This window comes from Vicugna pacos, chromosome 9 (genome assembly GCF_048564905.1).
Source record: "Vicugna pacos chromosome 9, VicPac4, whole genome shotgun sequence".
NCBI classification, from domain to species: domain Eukaryota; kingdom Metazoa; phylum Chordata; class Mammalia; order Artiodactyla; family Camelidae; genus Vicugna; species Vicugna pacos.
The window spans coordinates 61,688,565-61,714,285 of record NC_132995.1 but is presented as its reverse complement, the minus strand read 5'-3'; the positions used below and the strand labels follow the sequence as shown (position 1 = coordinate 61,714,285).

Here is a 25,721-nt window from a genome sequence, read left to right as displayed (position 1 = left end):
ATTAGGGTATTTCCAGGCTTCTGTAATTTGTAGACATGTTCATCTGTTGGATAATTTGTCTCTTTCCCCATTGGCGTCTAAGCTGTATGAGGGAGGGCAAGGACCACATTTGTTTTGCTCACCAGTATGTTCCCAGTGCCTGGTATAGAATGGGTGTTCAAAAAATAGTGGTTGAGTGAATAGAAAGGCTTCCAAGGTCACACCCAAATTTATGCTGAATTGAAGTGGAACACTGGTTCACCTGAAAAAACAAAAAAAAAGAGAAAGCATTTGATGAATTATTTCAAAGTGAGCACATCCATATATATCAGTAATAGGCATTCCTCCTCAAATGTAATCCCAGCCCTGATTCCTGACATGATGGATTAGTTTTGCCTCTCTTTGAATTTAGCAGAAACAAAAACATGTAATGTGTTATTTTCTGTCTGCCTTCTTTCACTCAGAAATGTTTTTGAGAATTATCTTTGTTGCATATAGTAATAGTTCATCTTTATTGTATGAGTATAGTTGCAATATAATTTCTGCATTCTGCTATTGATGGACATGTGAGGTCTTCTCAGGAACTAACATGATTCCTGTGCACATTCCTGAACAAGCCTTTAGGTGCGTGTGCACGCTTTTGTTTGGTGTGTATATGCAGGAATGGAGTGGCCAGTAATACACTGTGTATATGGTTAGCTTTAGTAGATACTGCTGAGAAGTTTTTCTTTGTCAAAGTAGTTGTGCCAGTTTACACACCTATCAGCAGCTTATGAATTCCACGTCCTCCCCATACTTGGTATTGTCAGTCTTTTTAACTTGAACCACGCCGCTGGATGTGTGGTGTTTTGTCAATGCAGTTCTGCTAATCATTTCTTCTCAGGAATGGATTGACTTCTTTCAAATGTTTCTTCTGTAGGTCTCCGAGTAGTAGTTGACATTAAGTACCACTTAAGTTTTCATTAAGTGAACCCATTGGAGAGAAATTAGTGGCCGCATTGAAGCTGCCTATCAAGTGAGAAACCAGGTCATGTGGGACCATTTGTTTGTTTTTCTTTAATTATATGTTTAAATCCCCTGAATGGTTTCTACTTATATTCATCAACTCTATAAACATTACCATAAAAGAATATTTTCATAGAGTAGGTTTATGATGTAATTTGATACTAATTATGGGACTATTACTAAACTTGGTCCGTTTAAAGGAAAGTCAGTTGCTCCCCACTTGAGAGCTAGTTGTGCTAACTCTTGTAAGTCTCTGGGGTCCATTTAGTAGATTACCTCTTCCAGAGCACCAAATAAACTAATACGTGCTTCCTTAGAGATATGAATGAATCTCTCTCTTCAGGGAAACAACTGAGTAATTGTACCCTCTTTTGAAATGAAGGTAGAGGGAAAACAGACAGAAAGGAGAAAAAGGGCACAGATTACCTCTGGTACTCAGACTTAGGAAAAACAGCTTTCTGGCCAAATGGTTCCTTCAGGCTTTTAGTGAAATCTTGAGTCAATAACTTTAAATCACCAGCTCCCTGAAAGTGATTATTGTTAAAATTGCTGGTATTTTTGTTTCTTTAGGTAAGCGTAGGAAGGTTTAAAAAGATGAGAACTTCAATTCCTGTTCTGAAATACATTATTTAACTCTTTTATAGTTAGTTGACTGGCTCATTCTTATCCTTATCTTAACTGACCCTAGTTGAATTTCCAGTTCTCAGAAAATATCCTTTTAGCTTACGTTTAAAGGAAAAGGTGCCATCTCCTGGCCTGTTGTGAAAATTCATTCATATTCAACCCTACACTGTACTACTATGAGTTTTACCTTAGGGAGCAAGATCTTGACCCAGATCTGCAGATAAGAGTTCCATCTTGGACACATAAATTCTTAGGCTCTGATATGTAATTCAGTTTATAGTATATAAGTTACCAGAGTGTATGTACAGAGTATGTATGTTACCAGAGATCTCTGTGGATATTTGGTTATACCAATTAGTGGGTCACTTAGTAATCAGAATACTTTGCAGCGTATTTATTTGTGATTATAGACTTGAAGTACCATGTTGATCCCATTTAAAAGGTACTGAGATTTGGGGTAAAATTAAATAGCAACTATGAACATTGTTAGTAAGAGTATGTGGACTTTAAGGGAAAGCTTATCTAGTCTTAGCATTTAGGCAAAATTATATTGAAACACATTAATCTCTTTCTAATATGACCCCCTTTTTTAAAACTGAGGAAACAAATTCATCTTCAGGAAGTTCTTCCTTTAACCTAATTCTTTTCTGTTGAGCATTAAAACTTAGAGTTTTCTGCCCTTGAAAATGGGGATCAGCTCTTTTTGTGTCGTCTCTTCTTGTCCTAGCCTGAATTGGAAGTGGTATCCTGATATATATATATATACAGTCATAAAACGGCTGAATAAAGAATTTCTCATGGAAAGTTTATGCAGGAAGGAGTTGTTTCCTTAATGGAAAAGGAACTTTTAAAAATAAGATGATAATGGGGTAGAAATAATATAATTACCGTTTTCCTCTTTACAGACAGGACTGCCAGATATATTGTGAAACACTTGAGTACAATAAAACTATTTTTGAAACATTTTTTAAGGGAGTTTAAAATAGCCTTGTTACTGTATCATTTTAATTTAGCTCTCTAGTTACAATCAGCCAAAACCATTGTTTCTTTCTGTATTTTTGGATATCTGCTTACTTACTGTCATCTTCTGACATCAGAAGATTAACCGTATGTAAATATGTATCTGTATCTATTCAATGTTCTAGATTACAGGAATGAAGAACTGTTGCCTAATTGGAAAGTGCCAGCATTCCAGACTTCAAAAAATAAATCTGAAGAGGCTTCTCCTGTTTTATATATTATATGAAGAATTTAGATCTTATATTGGTTTGCACAACTTCCCTGGAGAAAAAAAAATTGCTCTGTGTATATCTCTTGGAAAAATAAGACAATAGTATTTCTCCTTTGCAATAGCAGTTATAACAGATGTGAAAATAAATATACTTGACTCTAATATGATTATACAAAAGAGCATGGATGCATTTCAAATGTTAGATATTGCTACTATAATCAAATGATTTCATATTGACCTTTTTATCATGATTCCGCCCTGTCAAGCACTAAAAAGGTGAACCATTACACTTTATATCTGTAATGATATAGATGATGAAATTTCCCCTCAACTCATTGCAGCGGATAACTTTTTTGAGTCATTGACTTCATTTTATATTTAAAAAATTATGAAGTATCATTCTGTCATTATATCTAATTAAAATTGTTTGTGCATAATGCTTTGGAAAAATGGGTCTTTTATAGGGAAAAAAACTGGGATAACCAATTTCTATGGCTTTCAAAGCTAAAATATATAATATACTAAACCAACTCTAATATTGCTTCTTGTGTTTTACTGTCAGATTAAATTACAGCTTTTATGGATGATTAAATTTTAGTACATTTTCATTTGGTTTGTGTGTTTTTGTTATTGTTTATAGATTTAAGGCCTTCATTTTATAATGATCACATCATTTAAATGCAGCAATAGCTCCTTTCTGGCTGGTACCTGCAGAACACTTGGCTTTAAACCCCTAAGTAAATGGTGATTTCTCTACGAACAGACCTCGCACTTTCTCTTCTAGATATATTTATTCCTATTATACAGTAAAATACATCAGCCTACATACAATAGTTTTGTATATTCTCTCTTGAAGATTGTATCTTATTGAATAAAATATCCCACTGTGTATTATTTTTATATGTAAAAAGATAAGTTTAATACTGTATCAGGGTTTAACTTTTACTATTTCAAATGTTCTACAGCTTGTAATTTCATCAAGAGAATCCTTTTGCCATTGTTAATTTGTTGAGTATAAGTCCACCAATGAAATGTTATGTAAAAAATTTTCAAATTTGCTTTATAATAGATTGAAGACTCTGAGAGAAGTGGGTGAAAGTGAAAAAGCATATGAAGGATGTGTCAGTTGCATTTTCTTCAACTCTGTATGTAGTATAGTGGTCGTAGTGTGGGAAAGATTGCTAAGTTAAATCTTGCAGCTGGCTAGGTAGTGGTGCTTTTCCTTCCCAAATTTTTTTTCCATTTTTTACAAAAGGTGGAGCATAAATAGGAAATGGACCTAGGGTGATCTGACTTCTGTACACCAGAGGGGTTGAGCAGCACAGCTTGTTAGCCGGTTAAGTGCTGGAAAAGGGAAGAAACAAGCAAGAAAACCCTGTGCCTTGTCCCTGAATATTGAGGAGGAGACCAGTCCTAGAAAGTCTAAATCATCACTCAGGGATCTTGATGCTGTCTCATTGCAGCTAGGTGTGAAGTAGTGTTCATGCCTTTGCTGAGACTTTCCAGGAGTGTGGTCAGCCCCATCAGTTACCAAATTGAAATTTAAAGATCAGATTTCAAGCGTAAGCAAGCTCTGACCAACCTGAGAAAATGTTGTAATATTGTAAAAAAAAAAAAAAAAAACTTTTTTTTTGAAAATTGTATTCTTGTAAGTTTCTAATAAACTTAGTTACCTAATACTTACCTTCTACTGATCCAGTTATACATATGTCTGGGATTGAGGGGCCAAAAATCTAATAAATGCAATAAATTAAAAAAAACAAATAAATGAAGCATTAGGGCCAGTGCAGGTCAGGGTGGCAAATTTTAAGGTCCTCTTAAGTCATTCTGATTTAGAACCCACCTCTCAAATTTCCTTTGGACTTAAAAATCATAGATAAACATCTCATAAAGGAGTAAACATTTCTAAATATTACCTGTTACATAGATTGTCTAATTATTTGCGAGATTAATTAGGAATTATTTTAAATAACTCCCAAGTTACAATCTGCTTGACCAGAGGCGTAGATAAGCTCAGTGTCCTCTATTTCTGAACATGATCAGAAAGGTTCTGGACTTCTTTGTCACATCTTTGTTACACAGTCCACTTGGGATAAACAGAAATGTGAGGAAAGCTGCCCTTGTGGTACACCGTGGTATGCAGAGCAGGGTCAGCTGAAATCAGAGATAGGCATCGCCGTCTCATTGCTGAGCAAAGGAAAGGTGTCCTGTTAGAAAGTGAGGTAGGTGCACTTTCGCACTGTCCCTGCATGAAGTCCTTAGTCTTGGTTCCAGAGCAGAAGGTACCTGAAAACAAGATGTTTACTTGTAGCAGAAAAAAAAGTCCTTAAGGATATTATCTGAACCTCAAATGATAAATATTCAAGAACTGACACCGTTTGAGTATTTGTGGATATTTAAAGTGTAATGACTTTGGCTACATGAGTAATATATAAGTTAAAGGATGTCACAGTTGATAGTTTGCTTTTTCTCGCTAGAATGCAAAGAACTTTAATGGCTTAGTAGTGCCCCCAGACAGTCTTAGTTTTAGAAACAGTAAATGCGTAATCTGTCATTTTACCCTCCACCAGGGGGAGCTTCAGCATCAGTTAACACTTGTCAAGCCTGGAGTTTATATATTCAAACTCTCTATTCTATAAACACTGCATGCCTCACAAAGAGGCGTAAAGGCCTTCCCTCAAGAGTTTGCAGTTTAATTGGGCAGGGAAGATACAAGAAATTCATAAAAAACGATGAATAATATTGTCATTTATTGAACTGTGGCCACAGGGTAAGTTCTCTTAGGAATGTTTAGAGAAGATGGATATTGGTGTGTTATTCTCTTCGCCTACAACTTTGAACTGATCTCTGGTACCGTGATCTGCCATCATGACTGGCCGCCTTTTACTCCTCTGTGGAACAATGTGCTGCTGTGAAGTTAGCATGTACTTGGGAAAAGCTGATCCTTGGGAAGACCTGATCTTTATTTTATTACTGACTTTATTAAAACAGGTTACTTGGTCTCGAGCTGTTTTTCTCCACATATGAACATTCTGCATTTTCTGGACCTTCCCAACTTCAAATATTTTGTCTCATTATCCTCATAAGTACACATATATTTGTCAGTTCATGTATCTGATTTTTGGTTTTCAGGACTGAGAGACAGAAAGAAATAAAGATTGCCTCAGTATTTTCCTTACTGAGCAATCACAGTAGAATGTTAGGAGACAGTAAATGAACTCATAAATGTGTGTGTGGGGAAGCTGTCAGCTATTTGGGGGAGGAAAACAACTTGTAAAATAACCTTTTGTTTTATTTGGGTCTTATACGTATTTAAGGTGCTACTTAAATGTGTGTTAAAATAGGCCCTCTTGACTCAGCTCCAAACCTAAAAGGGCAGAGTGATTTGGGTCCTTGTCCAGGATCTGGAAAGAGCCCATCTTGCAGGGAAGGAAATGAATGTGAGCTTTGAGACAGTCTAACCACCCAGCTTTTAGCATTTCTGTTCCCCAAAAATGTAAAAAATGCAGGTTATTCTTGAAAATGTAGTACAGACATTGCACTGAACATGAATTTTACTTACTGTAGCTTCATCTTGGGTGTGCTAAATGTGCAGTCCACTTATTCAATGCCGTGTCTTGCTTAAATATTCCTGTTAAGAACAGCTGGAGACTTTGAGCCGGGTGCCTAGTTCTGCTTTCTGGGAGGGCAGCGTGGATTCTGTTCTGCAGACGCCAGCAAGAGCTGTAACAGTGGACCGGGGGGTGCAAGTGCTTTGGCTTGCTAAGAAGCTTTCTGTGGTTCCGGGCCCAAGGTGTGACATCCCTTTCCTGCTAACTGCTTCTCTTGAGAAGCATGGGCTTGGCTGTTCCTTTTGAGGAAAAACCTTAATAAACCTTCCCATTTTAAGCAGTGATGTGACTCTTTATTTTGAGCTGTTGTTTTCAATATATTTTTTTAAGCTTAACCAAAAGCAAGTTCTCGTGCCTCCTTCTAACCATGTAAAAGTTCTTGTGACGCATACAGAGCAGAACAAGGCGTGATCCGTATGGGCTGTCAGATGTGTATTGTGCCTCTGCTGTGTGCCAGGTGCTGGTCTGCATGTTGGGGATACATCAGGGAACAATACAAACCAAAATCCCTTCCCTCCTGGAGTTTCTGGCAGGTGGTAAGAGGTGTGTTTGTGTGTGTGAGAGTGTGTGTGTGTGAGGGTGTGTGTGTGTGATGAGTACTATGGAGAAGAGATACGCAGTGGAAAGGGAATGCTGAGTAGAGGGAATGTGGTGGTAGTGGGTCAAGGTTTAGGTCTCACTGAAGTCACTCTTTGCATAAATATTTGAAATGTGCAGCCCGTATACCTGCCTGGGGGAATGAATGGCCTTCCATGCAGTGAGAAGGGTCTCCAGGTGCCATAAGGTGGACATGTGCCTGGCACAGTGGAGGGTTAGCAAGGAGGCCAGTGTGGCCGGGGCGGGGGAGGTGGAGAGAGTGGTAGGAGATGACAGAGGTAGCGGCATTGGGTGGGGGGGGCAGATTTCCTAAAGCATTTATTGAGGGGGCTCCAAGGAAGGGACTTCAGCAAGGGGTGTAACATGCCCTGACTCAGCGTGCCGTCAGGAGTGCTCTGGCAGCTGATTTGAGAGTAGCCTGTAGAGGGGCAAGGATGGAAGCAGAGAGTGCAGTCAGGAGGCCAAATTATCAAGTGTGATAGTGGAGCCAACAGGATTTGCTGACAACGTAGAGTCAGAAAAAGAGAGGGGGGAAAGATGACTCCAAGATCTTGGGCCAATAATCAAGATAGTGCAGATATGACAGGAGCCGGTTTGGAAGGGGCATACGGAGGGGTCAGGGGTTCAATTTTGAACATACTAAGTGTGAGAAGCATGTCAGATTCTCAGGTCATACCATAGGTGGTTGGATATGAGTCTGGAATTAATAGGAAGAGGTCAGGACAGGGGATTTACATTTCCTGCTTAGGAACAGGGAGCGGAGTAGGACTCCATCATGAGGCTGGGAGATGAAGGAGAAAAAGGAAAACAGGGAGGTCACTGGTGACCTTGATGGTTGTCAGAGGAGTGGTGGGGTACAGTGTCTGGAGTTGGTGCAGGACAAAACAAAGAAAAACAATGGAGACGTCCAGCGTGGCTTACTCTTGAGATGGGTGAAACTGCGTGTTCGTGAGCTAGTGGGCCTTGTCCGCTGAGGAGGCGTACAGGTGGAGAAGCTGACCCAGCCAGCCAGCATGGGCGGGTGTGGGGGCAGAAGGGAAGCAGTATGTGGAATAGGAACCGGTAGGTCAGAAAGTACCATAAGGAAGTTCTGAGCCCAGTAGTATGAGGCAGAGACACATGCCTTCTGGGCGATCTGAAATGCCTCAGAGAGGGGAATTTGAACCAGGCTTTAGAAGGTGGAATTTTCAACAGGTGAGAGCAGGTTAGAATGTTACAGGCAGATTTCAGGAAAAGGCACGTGCAGAAACTGGAACAAGAAGTGATCTAGTTCCAGTCAATGTGGGAGGAAGAGGCCGGAGCTATTATCATGACAACCCTTGAAACAAGGAGTCAGTGGTCCAGTAGGTTTAGGCAAGGAACAAGCGCGTAGCATCACCTGAGTGAGGCCTGGAGAGGGCAGGGAAGGGGAGATTTCAGAATTGATAAGGATGAAAATTACGGTGTTGTAAGGTTACTCCCCATGGATTCTAGTGCTCTTCTCAGTCTTTATTTCTCACTTCATTGTCCCTCTTTAGTGACAATGATGGTTGTGATCATTCTCAAACAAAAGCTCGGTTTAGAAGGGAAGCAGCGGTAACACTTGGGCACTCAGAGATGTTAGGACTCAAGAGAGAAGTCTCCCTTATTTACTCTGTACTCCTCTGCTTCCCTTGACATGGTTCTGCTCCCCTCAGACCTTTGGGTACCTGTGGGGCATGCGGTAGGTACCTCGCGCCCTCCCAAGTTTTCTGTTACTTGACAGCAGGACACAGCAGCCCTTCTGATCCTTCTAGCCCTTACGTTCCCTGGGGATCTCCCATTTCGACTGAGGAGGCTCTTTTCCTTAATCCACCCCTTTTCAGTAGGTGCCACCTTTCCTGCCAAGACCTCGTCATTCAGGCCTTCCCTTACAGGTGAAAGCAAAGACACATGCCTTACTTCTGTAGCCCACCGTCTGCCTTGCCCTTCGCATCCCTACTGTCTCTCCAGTTGGACAGACTGGGGAGTCGGAAGGAGCCACCAGGATTAAGGGGGTGCTAAAGATGCAGTCCCCTTAAGGAAAGGGGACTTGTAACTCTGGGACTAGGCACCGGGCCCTGCTTGCCTTCCCTGGGAGGGGATACATTTAATGGAGAAGACATTTGATCCCTAAGTCCCAGAAGAGTCCTGAAGCCAAGACCAGAAGCTTTGGAAATCTTTGGGCCCTTGAAATCGCTGATGCATTACCTAACTTTATTTTCTGGGATGTAAATTGACTTGTTTGGACAGGTGCTTGGAGCCTCAGATGAGAGATTCTAACACCTGCTTAAGTCGGTCTGTCCTATGATAAGGACCAAGCGCCCCAGGCCAGTCCCTGGGCAGTGCATGTGGGAGGCTTTGAGTGACTACTCGGAGGTCATCGGGGCAAGTTACCAGCCTTAGCACCTCTGCTCAGGGAGCACAGTCTATGCCGTGATTTCAGTTGCTGTCCTTACACCATTTGGAGAAACCTCTGTTGCTTCTTTTTTCTTTAAAAATTTTTTTTATTGAAAGGAAAAAAAAGTATGCCTGACACCCTCCCGTTTCCCACCACTTCTACACAAATGGCTGATACGCTCGCTGCCTCGCTGGCGGCTCAGCCCCCGGGAGACAATGCCTGGAGTGCGGCCAGGAGTGGGGCTGGAGGTAGGGAAGGCGCTGAACACCCACCTCTCAACTTCCTTCCCCCCTGCCCCACCCTGACCCTCCATAATCACAATGGGGGAAGGAGAATCGAGCAGACTCGATGTCCCCGGTGCGGGTGGGGATCCCTGGCAGAGCTGGGTAAGAAAATCTCCTGGGGCAGGTTAAGTCTGGGGCCAGATGTGATGGCCACACAGGACAAGGAGATGAGCCAGGTCAGGATGACCTGTGGAGAGGGAGCAAGAAGGAAAGGAGAAAACTTGGAGGCTAGGGTAGAAGTGATGTCCTCCAGGGTGGCAATTGGGATCCGCAGGGTTTGAGCAGGCATGGGAGAGAAGTGGCTGTGGTCGTGGGCGGGGCCTGAGCTCCAAGGCATCCAGGTGCCAACCTGCCAGGGAGGGGTGAGGACCAAGACTCCCGGACAGCCTGCATCAGAATAGGATTGGTCCGGGTCCGGGAGACCAGGGAGGAGAAACCGAAGCAGACAGCACTGCACTGCACGGCAGCTTGGAGAGGGGGCTCGGGATGGAGTGACACTGGCCACAGCTGCCCTCTCTGGGGGGCGGACTGAAGAGGGGAGAGAAAAGTGGGCCTTGGGAGGCGGCTGAGGGGGCCTTGGCTGCAGGTGGTACCTAAAACAGGAGCTGCAGGAGGCAGGCTCAGCTGAGGGCTGGCTCTGAGGAGTGGAGCTCACATGGAGGGCCCTGTGCGCAGCGCTGGGGATACAGGAAAGGGAGGAGGGGTTGCTTCCCTGGAGGGGCTCACAACCTAGAGTGACTTACGAAATGAGTCCTGTAGCTGGGTACAGGCACAGATAAAGCCTCTGGGGAAGGCGTGGCAGAGGAGATGCCCTTTGAAGTGTAGAGTGGAAGATGAGTAAAAAGTCACCCGGTCTGAGGCGGTGGGGAAACAGCAATGCAAATACCCAGACGCATAAAAAACCTGAGCTTGGGGCACTCAAAGTGCTCATCTCCCTGGAGGGTCAAGTTGCGGGTGAGAAGTGTCCAGAAACAAGGCTGAGCGAGTCTGTTGGGGTCTGCTGGGCAGAGCTGGGCCTCTGGACACCCACAGAAGACTGGCCAGATGAGGAGGAAGTCGTGGGGTCTCCAAGACACTCCCTTCACCTCCTCTGTCCTCCCAGAGCCTGGGCAGCATTTCCTCGCAGCTGCTGCTCGGGGCTCCCATCAGCAGGAGGACATGACGAAGGGGCTGAGGGAGAGGCACAGGAGGAGGGGAAGGCAGCCAGGGGGAGTAACAGGTGCAGAGCGGGGGAAACAAGAAAACAAAACCTGATTCTTCCCTTGGATGGGGACATGTTCCCTGCAAACCCACACCCCAGAGACGTGAGGCAGCCTCAGACCGGGTGTCCGGGCATCTGCTGTGCCTGAGCCACCCCTCCTCAGCCAGTTAGAGGAAACTAGCGGGCATCTCTCTGGAGAGGACCGGAGGGCTGGGCGGAGAGCCCAGAGCTGGGTCGTGGTCAGAGATGGTGGGGGTGCAGGGCACGCAGGAGGTCATTTTTGGCAGCGATCCCTATGTCCCTGGAACAGGGTGGTCACCTTGAGGGACAGGCCTGGAGGGGCGTGTGGAGAATGGATTCTGTGAAGTGGAAGCCTGAGAGGGTGGCAGCTGTGGCCAGAGGCCTGGTGTACAGTCTGAGATCCTGCTCCCTCCTCCACTCAGGGCCCGGCCTGGCCAAGGTGCAGGGAAAAGACGAAGTGCAAGGTGAAGTCTTGGCCCTTTGTCCCATGATTCTTTACCCAAGCACTGTGCTGAGGCATAGGCGCCCGAGAAAGGCTCCCTCCCTTCTTGTTCCATAGAGGCCTCTCCCTGACTGGGACATAGAGATGCCTTCATGGGGCAGTGGGGGTGGGAGTTGGGGTGGGGACACTTGGAGGGGCAGGAAGAAAGAGGGCCCCAGTTGGGAACAAGGATGTGGACTTCGTTTTAGGAACGTTGGCAAGGCTGACTTCACTGTGATGCCCTTGCATGCATGTGTGTGTTGGTGTGTGTGCTAGGATTTGGGGGCGTATATCTGGGGGTTGGAGGTGGTGGGTAGAGTATGTCGGGACCGATCGAAGGGCACAGAGAGAGAAGCAGGAAGTAAGTCCTCTGTCAAATTCAGAGGGAATCTCGGAAAGAGGTTTCATCATTCTATGTAAGGGTCAAGTAGAGGAGGCAAAGGGGAGGCAGGGAGCATCCTAACAGTAGTACAAAGGAGGTGACTGCAGTCTAAGGTCCTTATGCCTCTGTTCTGTCCCCCCAGGGTCTGCTAGGCCCTTCTAGGCCATCGCCCTTCCCCTGGTGGCAACAGCCTGAGCCCCGAGACCTCTCATGAGGGTCAGGATTCAGGGAGGCCTCCCTCCCACCCCATCCAGAGGGAGTGGATTCTTGGAGAACAGCCACAAGCACCTTTAGGCCATTGCCCTCCGGGGAGGCTGGGGGAGGGAGGGAAGGAGAGAAGGGGCCTGGCAGGGACTCTAGCAACTAAGGCCTTACAGAGCAGAGAGAGAGCAGACAGGGCCTGACTCTTCTCAAAACCATCAGAACTCGGCTCATTCAGCTCTCTAGTCCCTGCCAGGAACTCGAGGACCCTGAGGGTTGACTGTGAGGGAGGGCGGGGTGCTGGAGGGGATGGGAGTGTTCCCTGGGGCACATCCTCAGGCAGTGGGGGGTCTTCAGGCACCGTTTCTGAGCTCAGCCTATGCTGCTGCCCTTCCCAGCCCCCATCACACAAACACACACACGCACATCATCCTTTCACGGAAAAGCGTACTGTTCGCTGCTTGGCAAATAGCCCGTTGGGGTGATGTCTTTACAGTGCACAAACACGTGTCCACTTTTATTGTCTTCTCTGATCCTTGCTACAGTCCTGAGGTAATAGGAACAGAGGAAGAGACCAAGGCTCAGAGAAAGCGGTTTTTTATCTTTCAGTGTTTGGCCCTGGGACATGTGGTTAGTGGCTGAGGTGAAGGTCAGGTGATTGAGATAGACAGGGCTTGTGCCAGCTGGGGACCGAAGTCCTCCTGTCCTTCACATCTCCCAGTTTCACAGCATTCTCGCCATTTCACAGCTCAGAACAATGAGGCTCAGGGAGGTCCAGCAACCCACTCGGGCTGACTCAGTGATGACGGAAATGGGTCTCGTATCCTGTTTGACTCCAAATCCAGTGCTCTTGCAAGATCTCTGGCAGAAGTACCAGAACTGGCCTGGCTGGGGAAGTCACCTGCGGGAAACCAAAAGCCAGAGACAGGCCCTGGGGAACAGGGGCTTGGGGTAGGGACAGAGCTGAATCAGGTCTCTAGTCCTCAGGACAAGCTTGAGTTCAGATCTCAACCCAACCAGAGGGGTGGGTGCAGGGGGAAATGCTTGAGGGAGAGGGCCCTCTGGGGAAGAGGGATCCTAGGGCTGAAGGGATGGGAAGAGAAAGGAAGGACACCAGGCGGCACCCCCAAACCCCACCACGCCCAGCAGGGACTCCTCCAGCTCCTGCTTGTGGTCAGGGATCATCTCTAGACACATTCTGGCCCCAGGGCCACAAAGAAGCAGGTGAGGCCCTGAGCAGGTGCCCGAGCCAATCAGTGGACCCCTGTACCTGCCACAGAAGTGGCCAGGTGTGAGCAGGGGCCCCATGCCAGTGAGGGTATTAAATGAGCTTCCAGCTTATCTGCATGTCCTAATTAACCATCAGATGAGCCCCAGGGGCGGCATTAAGCTGTCAGTTTCTCTCTGCTTCCTTCCGTTACCTCCCCTCACAGAGGGCTCCCCACCCCTCCACTCCTGAGTCACTTATGCCCCAGGACTTCCCCTTCACCTCTTCCTTCGGCTTCTGTAAAATATAGTCTTCATCATTGTCCTGGCAGGAGCCCAGAAGGGAAGGAAAAGAAAGATAATGGGGCAGGCAGGGGGCAAACAGATTGGCCCTAACCTTTCACTAGTATAGCGTGACAAGGGGCAGGGCGCTACATCAGCCCTTCAAGACCCGGACAGAACTCCACCACGGCAGCCGGCATTCCGTGTGTTCTCCGTGCGTGGCTAATGCGGGGAGGATGGGTTTTGTTGTTGTTCCTCTTGACCTGGCTTCGGCATAGATGTGGACGGTCTGCGGGGCAGTGTGAAAAGCGCAAGCCTGCAAGTCAGTTGGAACTGATTCAATCCCAGCTCTGGCACTGGGACCCTGGGCAAGCTGCTTAACTTCTCTGAGCCTCTCCATGTAAAATAAGGGTAACAGCAGCCACTTACAGGATGTGGGAGAAGGAAATAAGAACACGAAGATGACAGTGCCCAACACCTGTGAATTTCGTGGCAGCAAATGTCACTGATGGTTTCGTTCTGGCCCAAGGTAAATTGAGTTTTCATTCCCTCAGATCCCTCTGGTGACCCAATGGGTTAAGAGTTGTTTCTTTCTTCTTCCTGGACCCCTTGAGTCAGGAACCGGGTCCTTGTCATTGCTCTGTCCTTAGTTCCCATCGCACTGTCTGGCACTGGGAGGTGTTCATAAAGTTTTGCTGACTTGGTCTGAATCCACAAAACAGATGTGTCACAGATGAATGGCTGAGAGGTGACTTGGTGTCCGGTAGAATCATTTCCAATTCGGAGCTAGCACCTTCTTGAATAATTGCTGGATAGCTTTTCCACCACCCAGCAGCCCATGGCTCCCTTTTCTCGGGACTCAGTGAATCTGTAGGTGGACCCCTCACACGCACACGTTCTACACATGCGGGCACGCACACATCACCGCCCCCACCCAAGGCAGCCACAGCCAATGGATCTCCACTCAGGACTGAAGTTTCAGAGTTCTGTGGGGAGACCCAGAGGACAGGCAGGAGCTTGCTCCTCCAGAAACCGCTTGCTCAGTTGGCAAACTCCAGGGAGAAGAGAGGAAAGGACAGGGGCTTTGGAGCCAGACATCCCTCTGTTTTAAATCTTGGTTCTTTCATTTGCTAGTAGCCTGATATGGGCAGCCTGCATGACCCCAAAGAGCCTCCATTGAATTACCAGGTATTTACAATACCTTCTAGGGTCCTTCTGAAGTTTGAAAGATACGTTGTGCATACTGTCTGGCAAACAGCTAGCGTTCAAAAAAAAAAAAATTAAGCAGCTTTTCTTTTGTAGCTTCCACCACCAAAAACTTAACACCTACAATTTGACTGTGTGGGAATTTCAGAGTGACCCTAAGCACCTCCCAACCGGAGTTGTGGGGCTGCTCAGCCTAAGCCCCCTCACCCCCATTTCTGCCCCTGGGGGTCCAGGATTCAGGAAGAGCCTTTCTGGTTACTTTTCCTCTCCAATTTGCTATTAAATACTCTGAGGGCAGGAAGGCGTCTTGCCTCTAATTACAGCTGTCACCCCCTATTAGGCAGAGGGGAGCTAAGCCAGGAGGAGGCGAAGGAGGAGAGAGGGACTGCCCTCCCGGGCTGGCTGGGCGCAAACAGGCACCCACATTGTTTTTTCCCAGCCAGTGGGCGTTCCCAGCCGAAGTGGGCGGGGCCGCAGCTCCCCGGGGGCGGGGGCGCGGGCGTCGCTCTCTGGGCCACGTGCCCAGCGCGGCTTTAGGGAAGCTTTAGGTGCAGCCGCGGGTGCTGGAGCTGAGCTGCTGCCCCCTCCACCCCGGATTGTACTGGTTGAGGTGGGAAGACGAGGCCGAGGGCTCTGCTTGTTGCAGAACGGAGCTAGGAATTTAAAAATGAATGTGTATTTCTTTTCGGCCACCCTTCACCTCACTGGTTAATTGACGCATTGCTGTGCCCTGGGTGGGGTTCTGTGCTGGGGACCTGGTGTCGGGGAAGGAGTGTGTGTGGTTCCAGGGCTCGGCCTTGCTCTTCAGTCATCCCTGTCCATGGCATGTTGGTGGACAGGAGCACATCCAGGCTTGCTGCCTCATCTGGAAAATGGGACTAATTTACACTTAAAAAGGAGATAATAGATATGGCAAGGCTTTCAAACGTTTAATACAAATGGTAGCTTTCCTTTCCTGTGCTTTTAGAAAGGCCTGGGGCTTCCCCAAGCTCTCCTTGCACTCACTCCTTATTCAGCCATTTCTCAGGGTCCAGAGATGGGCTGAAATCTCAAAGGCAACAGGATAAGGTGAGGGTAGAATTTGCCTCTGCTGCTCCCACTCCCAGGAAGGCTGGGCTGTAATACCTGCGCCTGGGGCAGTGCTTTGCAAGGAAGCAAACAGTTATAAGGTTGGGGACACAAGAGACAAGGTCTTTATTGGGGGCATATCTGGCAAACCTGAGGCCCCAGTGCCCTAATCCACACAGAATGTGCAACTGAAGTCTTTGGGGACAGCGAAGGAATGTCAGAAGGATGTCCTGGTCTCCTCCCCTGCCCCTCCCCTGCTGTCACCACCAGCCCCAAAGTGAGCAGCACGCACGCGCGCACACACACACACACACACACACACACACACACACACACACACGCACATTCTCTCTCTCCTCTCTGTCCAGGAACTCTCACCTCCCCCACCAGCCAGCCCCAGCCACAGTCTCTCCTAGCTACACACCTGCCAGGCCTGCTCCAGACCCTCTTGCTTCTCCCTCCTTTCTGGGGGGAGGGGACTTGGAGTTAGGCTTTTAAAAGCCACACCACCTGCCCGACCTCTTTCCCAGGGGCCCAGCATTGGGACCTGGCCCTTTGGGGTTCAGTCAAATTTCTGTCTCTAGGATTCAGACCCAAACAGCTGTGTTAATATCAAAGCCAGGGGGTGAGGACTCCAGGGCCTTGGGGCAGCCGGTGGAAGGACTCTCCCCTCGTCTGGGCTCCGCGGCGCCTGGGAAGGGGCAGTGTCCAGAGCCCTTGGAATGGCTCCGCTTCTTGACCTTTTGCGACCGTCCAGCTCGGGGCTCAGAGGCTGTGGGTGTCACCCAGCCTGGTTTCTCCTTTAGCAGCCGGTCACGGTCAGGCCGCACACTCCGCAAGAACTTCCTAAAGATGTTGGCTGTCAGGGCAAACCTGCGGCCTAGCTCCCTCGGTGGGCTCCTCCCTTCTCTGGACTCCCCGACCTGCCCGGTCTCACCCTTCTCCCCACCCTTCTCTAGTTCTGGCAAGTCCAGCCAGTTGCCCACCAGGTCCGCAAAAATGTTGTCACCTAACACCAGAGGCTGTCGGTTCCGGCCCTGGGACATCAACGTGGAGGGCCAGTCATCCGGTTCCACCAGCTCCGGCCCCTGCTGGGCACAGCTCTGGTGCTGTGACAGCTGTGTCCCGGGTAGGGGAGCCAGGTCCCTCCCCCACACACTCCTATGCGATGGAAACTTGGTGCTGCTGCCAAGAGAAGGTTGGGTGGAGGGGGAGCAGGCCTCGGGCCTGGCGGGATGGCTGCCACCCTCCCACTGAGGGGGCTCGGGCTGTGTCCGGGGGCTTTCCGGGCAGCCTGGGGCGGGACCCCCTCCGGAGATGTCCAGCTGCTCCAGTGCCGTCTGCACCTGCAGGAGCTTCAGCTCTTGCAGCGCCCCCATCATGCAGTTCATCTGATCCTGCAAGCCATCACCCACTTCCTTCATGGACATCTGCAGGGGAGAGAGTACAGGGCCCGTGAGCCGGGGGGAAGGGCTGCTCCCAAACACACACCCCCAGAGTCACTGCAGCCTGCCACCGACCCCACCTCTGTCCAGCCGGGTCCAGTGCACATCAGAGCTGGGAGAGGGGGAATTTTAACAGTGATATGGCTGAATAAAGGAAATAATATTAACGGCAGCTAACTTGCTAAGGCAGGCACTGTCCTAAGCTACGTGTGTGTGTGTGTGTGCATATGTATAAATAAATCTCTATTTAACCTCCCCAACTACTCCATTAGGTAGTGACTATTACTGTTCCTATTTTACAGATGAGGGAACTGAGGCACATAAGTATCTTGCTTAAGCTTACACAGATAGTAAGAGGTGGGGCTGAGATCAGTTTGAGGGTACACAAAGTTGCGGGGGCCAGCTGTATCCCTTTTTGTGCCTGAGCCCTCTTCTTCTCCTGAGCCTTCCTGAGGTGATGATGATGGTAGCAATAACAATTGGTGAGCAGCTGCTGTGTAACAGGAACGGAGCTATGTGTCCTAGGCACCTCATCTCATTTCATCTTTATGTAAACCTTAGGAGGTTGCTGTTACTCTTCTCATTTTAATAGACGAGTAACCGTGGTGGGGGGAAGTGACAGGCCTCAGGTCACACTGCTCATGTCGCTGGGATTCAAACACAGGACATCTCACTCCGCATGTTGGAGCCCTAACAACAAGCCATGCCTCAGGGTGGCCGGTCCGTGGAGGAGGGTTGAGAGGGACTTACGGGAAGAGGAGGAACTCGGATTGCCCGAGAGAAAGGATAGGCCTGGGGTCTCCTGTCACTGCTGCTCACATCTGGCTGGTTAGAAGAGAGATAGGGAGGCCAGGAAGCCCCTGTTTGCAGGGGTCCCTGCCCAGCTCTGCCCTGCCCTTCTCTTCCTTCCAAACACCTGTCCTCTCTCAGCTGCTCTCAGACTTGGCTCCAGTGCTCTTCCTGCCTTCTCGGTCCAATTGGCTCTGTTGCCCTGGCCCAGAGCAGGGACACTGGGGGCCAGTTCCCCAGGCCCTTTGTGGGTGTCTCAGGCCCAAGTCCCACGTGCCAGCTGGAAGGGGCTGAGAGACTGACTTGGGTGAGGGCCGAGTTTGGAGACTGGGCAGGGGATGCTTCATCTGATAACATTCATGAGTCACGGGTTCCTTTCCCCAGGCCCAAGCTGCCCTGGTCCCACCAGCTCCCTACCCAGACCTACTCATGTTACCAGCAGCAAACTTCGTGCGAGGGGACCATCTGTTTCTTAAGCCCCCCAGAGACCCACAGGGATCATATTACCTCCCAGCCATGTCCTCATGCACAGAGCTAAGCCCATGGGGTGGAGGACTGGGAGGGCAGGCACAGAGGCCCTGCAGGGCGGCACTGGCAGCTGACCCTCTCAGACTTCAGGGTCAGACCCTCCCTGCCAACTCTGGCATGGGTGGGGGCAGGAGGGGCAGGCTCTCCTGAGCCCGCAGTGCTAACAGACAGTGGAGGCTGACAGTTGTGAAGGCAAGGAGGCCTCTGTTGAGTGTAGAATGGCCCACACTCTGTACCTTCCCTGAGACAGGGCAAGGAGGAGCGGCGGCTCGGGGCCTGATGGCCTGGGATCTGCCAGGCTGCCGGGCAGGAGGCATGGCTTGTTGTGGGGTGGCCGTACATGCTGCTGGCCCCGTGCTCTGATCTCTTTGGCTTCCACCTTCCTGACCCCTTCTTCCGGAGGCAGCTGAGCCACAGCTGGAAAACCCAGAGCAGAGTCAGGAGACTCCAAGCCCCAAACCGAACTCCTCAAAGTCCCTTCCCAGCAAACTGCTTCTCTGACTGCCCCCTCCCTCCTACCACTTGCCTGTTCACCCTAACCTGGAACCTCAGAGTCGTTTTTGGCTTTTCCACCCCACAACCCCTGCTCCTGTTCCCAGAGGCCGCACATCTGCCTTTCTATCCCCTGGAATGCTGCAGAACCCCCCTCGCAGGGCTTCCAACCACCAGATCAGTCCTCCCAACACACACCTCCGACCCTGCTACTCGCCCCTCAGAAGCATATTCTACTCCCGTACACACGCCCCACACTCCCGTCAGAACCTCTTCTCTGAAACTTAAAGCGCTCTTCCCTGCGTCCTGCTACTCACAGACCCGCCCCAGCTCCTCTGTGCGTGAAAGTGCTGGGTTAAGTGCTGGGTCACTCATGAAACATTCATTACACCTCTACCACTTGAGGGCAGGGACTGAGAGCTACACATCTTTGTTGCCCCAGAGCCCAGCCAGCACCTTTGCACTCATATCCATGAAACATACACTGAGTACCACTGAGTACCCCAGATCACCCCCCAGGCTGCTGGCTGCCCTCAGACAGTAAGTCGCTACCCAGGGAGAAAGAGTCAGGGGCATTTCTCCAGGTTTCGTTTCACCAAGAGGCACAGAGTCAGAGCCTGCAGGCTTCCTTCCAGAAGGCTGAACACAGTCCAGGTCAGAGGCAGTGGGAGGAATGAAATGACCCCATTCAATCTCTTCCAGTTTGGAAAAATCCTTAAGAAATAATGCTGACATTTTGTACCTTTTCCCAGTGAGAATGAATGTGTGGGTATGTATGAATTCAGGGCCGCCCATAAAACAGAGGCCCCATTTAAGTAAATAGGAGCTGAAATTACACTCCTATGGAAAATGATAGTCTGTATTGGTTAAGATCTGGGTTCTGGAGACAAATGGAACAGGGTTCAAATCCCCATTCTGCCACCTTATAGCTGTGTGATCTGGGCAGGTTATTCAAATTCTGTTTTTAAATTTCTCCATTCTTTAAAATGGGAATAAGAGTTCCGGCCTGGTCCAGCTTTGGACAGATTAGATGAGTCATGTGTGCTTATATACGGCCTAGAGGGAGGTTACTAAGAACTTCCAGAACATTTCTTCTTCAGTGACCCTTCACACACAGTAGTGATAGGATTCCGTCCATCTATCTGGTCTGAGGAAGGAGCAGCATCTCCGTCCTGTCTTTTCTGCCCACCCCGACCCCCACCCTGAGCCCACATGGAGGAAGGAGAGCAAAGGAAAGGGAAGCCTCTGCATCCTCCTGCGCACTGGCCGGCTGGACTCCCGGGCTCGGTCAGCCAGACGACACTGAAGGGCAAGATGGCAGCTGTGAGGGATGAGGAGGAAGAAGGAAGCCCGAGTGTGGGAATTGGGGAGGGCAGGGGGCGTGGGAGGCAGGAGCATCTGCTGGGTGCTGACGGAGAGGCAAGCTGCCTTGCCCGGCCCCAGAGGAGTGATGTCACCCAAGGAGAAAGAGCCAGAGGGCAGGCTGCTGTGTTCCCCAGAGCGTGGGACCTGCTCAGATCCCAGGGTTTCTCTTGCCGAAGAGAGAGCACTGCAGGGTGGGAGCAGAGGAGAGGGGCCAAATCAGAGAAAACCCCGAGCTGAAAAGTAACACTAAATCCCCATCTCCAGGCTGTAGGTGCTGAGCGCCTCTCCTGCCTCCCAGAGCCTCAGAGCCTCGGGCTGGGGCCCAGTCATACCCACCTCGCCCTCGAGGGTCAGTAGGAAAATAAGAGGGTCTGATTTGTTCTGATTCATTTGAGCAGCAGCAGACTGCACAGCCACCTCCCTCTTTCTCCACTCCTGCTCACACACACTCACACGCTTGTGCACACACACTCACTCAGGCACAGAGCTGGCCCGCTCCATCATCCAACACAGTACCCCCATGATAAGCACATCCCAGAGGCAGCTGTGGGAACCCTTCCTGGGAAAAGTCACACCACCCTCGCATCCACGCCACCCACAGTCCATCTCCCACCCCCAGCATCTGCTGGGCCTCCAAATGTCTCATTCTAACAATCTTCTCCCTGTCACACTTTAGTCTCTCCTGCGGCAGTTTACACCAGCCCCTGGCTTCTCCCTAGATGAGAGCTGGGCGGCTGCAGGGCCCCCTCCCGGTGTGTGTAAGGAGCCCCACGCTGTCCCTATCTGTGGACCCCTGGCCTGCTCCAGCCGAGCTCGGCCACTTGACAAGGGGCAGCTTCATCAACCTTCTGTGCCTCGGATTCTGACTATAAAAAGATAACCCTTCACATGTGTGTAGCCCCGCCCTGTCTTCCACGCGGCCATATCTGATCCCTGCCATTACCCTGGGAGGCTGACTAGGCAGGTGGGGTTGTCTCCACTTAGTAGGTCGGGAAACTAGGAATCTGAGAGCTTCCTTTTCTCCCTCAGGGTTCCCCAAACACACTTCCTCAGACTTCCTTCGTGATTTCACCACATCTACATATGACCTCGTCTCCTATTTAATACTCTACTTCAGTCTATTGTTTATATAAATAAGTGTATTTATACATGGACTTACATGAAATGTATATCACTTACCATAAACAGATGATAACACACACATTATATCTATCTATATGTCATCTATCTACCTTAAACTAAAAGTTTTTCATCTGAGTATCGCCTGATGTCTTCTTGAGCACGCCCAGTGGAAACACTGGTCTGTTGCCTGAGGTTCTGAGGTGTGTTAGTGGGAGGACTGGGACCCCACGCCTGGCCTCTTACTCCAGGCCAGTGGGCTCTCCATGTCATCATGACCCCTGACTTTTCAGCCTCATGGGACTGTTGTGAGAGGAAACCAGCATAGTCAGTGGGCTGGGTAAGTGCAATTATCATCATATGGGGATGAAGAGCATGAATCTTGGAGGGACTCCAAGACCCCATTCAGCGCATTCCCACTGGAGGCGTCTCTTCACTGAATCATCCGAGGGGGAGAGGAGCTGCTGCCTGGGGCTGACGGGGACGATGCTCCTGGGAAGCCCAACCCTCCATCCTGGCCCTCCAGTCCTGAGCCCTCGGTGGGGTAGTGAGGGGTCCACTGTGCATGGACGGCTCCCCCACTGGCACTCGCTGGCCCTTTGTGGTGCGGGAGGAGTGAGGATGGGAAAATGTGACACCAGCATCCTCGGCAACCTTCCCAAGCCCTCTCCTGGGCCCCTGACTGATCCCACAGCTGTGCCCTCTATCCATCCGTCTCACGCCCTCTCCCGGCTCAGCCAGAATCCTTTGACACAGGCTCCAGCTTTACCATGGACCTGGCGGTGTGCCCTGCTCTGCTCCCCCCCAACGCCCATTACTCACAAGATCCCCACACAGTTCCTTTCAGCCCCTCTGGAAGCTAGAAGGAGGTTCAGAGCCGGAAATGGGAAAAGACCCGCTTTTGCCAAGTGGCCCATTCTCCAGCTCAGTGAATAGGGACCTTCACAGCATCCCCTGCCCCCCACTGCTCTTGGCTGGAGCGCTGAACAGGAAGGTAAAGCAGAAACGGTGCCAAGAGCTGGAGGAGGGAAGAGGGTAAAGAAAGGAGGAAGTGTGAGATGGATGCGCCCACTTTCCCAACTCAACAGGCTCCTGGGGGCCGTGCGCTCGGGCAAGAGGCAGACAGATGGAGAGAGGGGCCTCGTCTTGCCCCTGAAGGGAGCTTGCCTTTCAGCCTCACCTCTCCCCTGACCAGTGTTAGCCCCTCTCCGTGCAATCAGTCATCCAAGTTCCTTGGGCATCCAAGGGCCCTCAAAGAGTCACCTTCTTCTCCTTTCTGCTTCAGGCCTTCATAAGCTCCTGTGTGGACTCTTGTAATAATAACCTTCAGACTCATCTTCCTGCCTCGATTTCCTCCCTCCCCCCACCTACACCCCCTACCACCTCCTAGATCCCAGGGCACATCTCTCGTCACTCTGCTCCACAATGCACAGAGAAAAGGTCAGGCTCTTTAGCATGGCATTCAAGGCCTCCATCATCACCACCTAGTCTGCTCTCAACTGCTCTTCCAGCCCTGGTGCCCACAATTTCTCTGCATACACCCTATGTTCCAGCCAAACTCAAGTGAGTCTTCAAACATCCCGTCTAGACAGTCTTTGAATGTCCCTGTTACTGCTATCTCTGTGCCTTTTGGTCATGTCATCTTAGTATCTGCCTGGAATGCTGTTTTCCTCCTATTTCCATCCTTAGTTATTCCTCAAGGCCTGGCTTGAATGTCACCTCTTCCACGAAGCCTCCCCCGATCTCCTTGCTGGAGGCATTTCCTCCCTTTCAGAGCCCTGAACAGGAGCCTCTCACCTAACACGTACCCTCTATTTCTGTACAAGGTTTGCATGCACGTACTGGCTAAAAGTGTGAGTTCTGCAGTCAGACTGGCTGGGCTTGAATCCTAGCTCCGCCACTTAGCAGCTCTATTCCTCAGCCAGGTCACTTAACCGCCCCATGTCTCATTTATAAAACTGCAATAACGGAAGCACAACTTCTTAGTGTTGCTTTGGCAATTAAGTAACATAACACATTAGCTATCTGGCACAGCAATAATCCTCAACGTCAATATATGTTGTTATTATCACTCCTACTAAGCTGTGAGTTCCCAGAAGGCGGGATCTGTGTCTGTTATATTTGTAACCACAGCACTAGTGCTGGACAAAGTGCTTTACACATAGCATGAATTCAGTAAGTGTGTTCTGTGAATGAGTGGCACATGACACCAGGCTGATCAGTTCGTCATCAAGAGTTTACCTAGTGCCTAAAACACATCAGGCACCATGTTATGTGTTAGGGACATACAGCTAGGGAAGCATGTGATATATGCTGTCATTTAATCTTCACAGTAGCTGTATAAAGTCGGTATTTTTAAAACCCCATTTTACAGATGAAAAAACCAAGACACAGAGAGGTCAAGTAATCTGCCAGGGTCACACAGCAGAGATTTCAGTTCAAGTTGGCCTGACCCCAAATCCTATGCTCCACACTCTTCCCCATGACCACACCATGCCACACCGTCTAGTCCAAAGTCCTCTTCCCTGAGCTCTAAACATCAGGGGAGACCACGTTAGGAGATCCCTTGCAAAAGCTTTTTTCTGCCTCGGGAAATTTGCCTTTTGCCCCAAGAGCAGAAGGCTGTTCCTAATGTATCTCCTCTATCACCTTTTCTCCTCCTTACTTTGCCTTTGGACCCTGGTCCTCCTCCATGTGCCAGAAGCTTCTGAACTTGTGGCCACTAGTGGATAGATAATTGCCTTCTAGGAACACCAAGCTGTTCTAGAAGGACCTTCCCCAGCCAGAGAAAGGGCTGCTTCACCATATTTCAGCTAGGATCAACATTCCAGGAACTGGCTCCAAAAACCTCCTCCTCCTCCAGGAAGCCTTCCCAGCCTGGCTGTACTTTACTCAGACTTTACGCACTCTGTTTGCTCTACACTGATCTGAACTCATGAGCAATGCCCTGTGAGGATCTTACATCTGCTCCCTCTGTGTGCCTGTGTCTACCCTATTTGTTGGAAGCCCTCCAGGGAACAGCATATAAGGAACAGCTGGTCCCAAGGCCTCTGTTCAGGCAGGGCCCCTCTTTGGCGGCTCTTTCGGGAGAGATATGTTCCCTGCTGAGTAGCTGGAGCCCCGACCTCTTCATCCTAATGAAGAAGTGTGTCAGCTGCTGCTACTCTCCTGCCACATTGCAGCCCTGAAACCAGATCCCCGTCTTCTTACAAACAGGAGGAAAGAGCCAGTTCTCTAGACATCAACTTAATTGAGCCAGGATCCCCAAACCCTCAGCCTCCCCTCAGTGCTCACTTGTTACAAAGCAAATTTTCTGCTTCAGGAAATTGGGAAATTCTGCTGCTTTGGTTTTCAGAAACTGATTCTTCTTGTCTAGATTTTCTGGGCCAAGGGCAGGGCAGGGCCAGGATGCAGGAGAGGAGCACAGAATAATACCCTCTGGACAAAGATAACTTCACAGCTAGTTAATGTTTCCTTTTCCAGCAGGTTTAACCCGGTGTCTGTAGGACACATGTTTCTTGAAGGGAATTTAATGGAATAAATGAATGTAGAACTCGACTAGTATTCCATGGGTGCCATTTCTGGGTAGATGCTGACTTCGCACAAAACCAGTCAACACACAGTCCTCCTGTGGGCGGCAGGGAAGGCTCTGCCTGGGATGACCACATCACACACTTCAAGCTCATGACACACACTGATTGTATGCCGTGCCCACCCCACTGCAGGCCTAGGGGGCAAACAAGCCAACACTTTCCTATCCCAGCCGCAACCAAGCTGCACTGAATTCAACCCCCACAGTCCTTGGAGAAGCCAAAAGCTGAGCCTGCGTTAACTCAGCCCACTTTCTCCTTCACTCTCACTGGGAAAACTGAGGCACTGAGATTTGGCTTTGCTACCTAAGCACTGGGCTGAGGTGTCAGGGAGGGAAAAAGACTCTAATAGCTCTGCCTGTCACTCTGCTCCATCTCATCTCTGGGCAGACTGGCACCAAGGAAGGGGGCGGAACACCATGGGTGGAGGGAGGGTGCAAAGCTCTCCCATCTGAGTGTCATTCTGGGCCCCAGGCCAGGCATCTGGCTTCCTCTCCAAGAGAGTCAAAGGCTGAAACTGCTCAGACAAAGGGCAAAATGAAAGCTAATGGGGAGCCGGGTGACTTCAGCCTCTCTCCTTCCTCCTCCGGGGGGGACTGGGACTGGGGGCTCAAGT

The 25,721-nt window shown here is 49.5% G+C and overlaps 2 protein-coding genes across 5 annotated transcripts in view; one reads left to right on the top strand and one right to left on the bottom strand.

Moving 5' to 3' along the window:
- RAP1A (RAP1A, member of RAS oncogene family) overlaps positions 1-3,447 on the top strand; it is a 69,983-nt gene extending 66,536 nt beyond the window's left edge. For both annotated transcript variants that reach the window (XM_072968014.1, XM_072968015.1), the window contains exon 8: positions 2,754-3,447. The gene's annotated coding sequence lies outside the window, so the exon portion shown is untranslated. The remainder of the gene's footprint in view (positions 1-2,753) is intronic.
- Positions 3,448-12,517: 9,070 nt separating this feature from the next.
- Positions 12,518-25,721, bottom strand: part of INKA2 (inka box actin regulator 2) — a 28,733-nt gene continuing 15,529 nt past the window's right edge. For all 3 annotated transcript variants that reach the window (XM_072968012.1, XM_072968013.1, XM_006217818.4), the window contains one exon: positions 12,518-17,207. In XM_072968012.1, the coding sequence (XP_072824113.1) occupies positions 16,365-17,207 (843 nt within the window). In that variant the 3' untranslated portion in view covers positions 12,518-16,364. The remainder of the gene's footprint in view (positions 17,208-25,721) is intronic.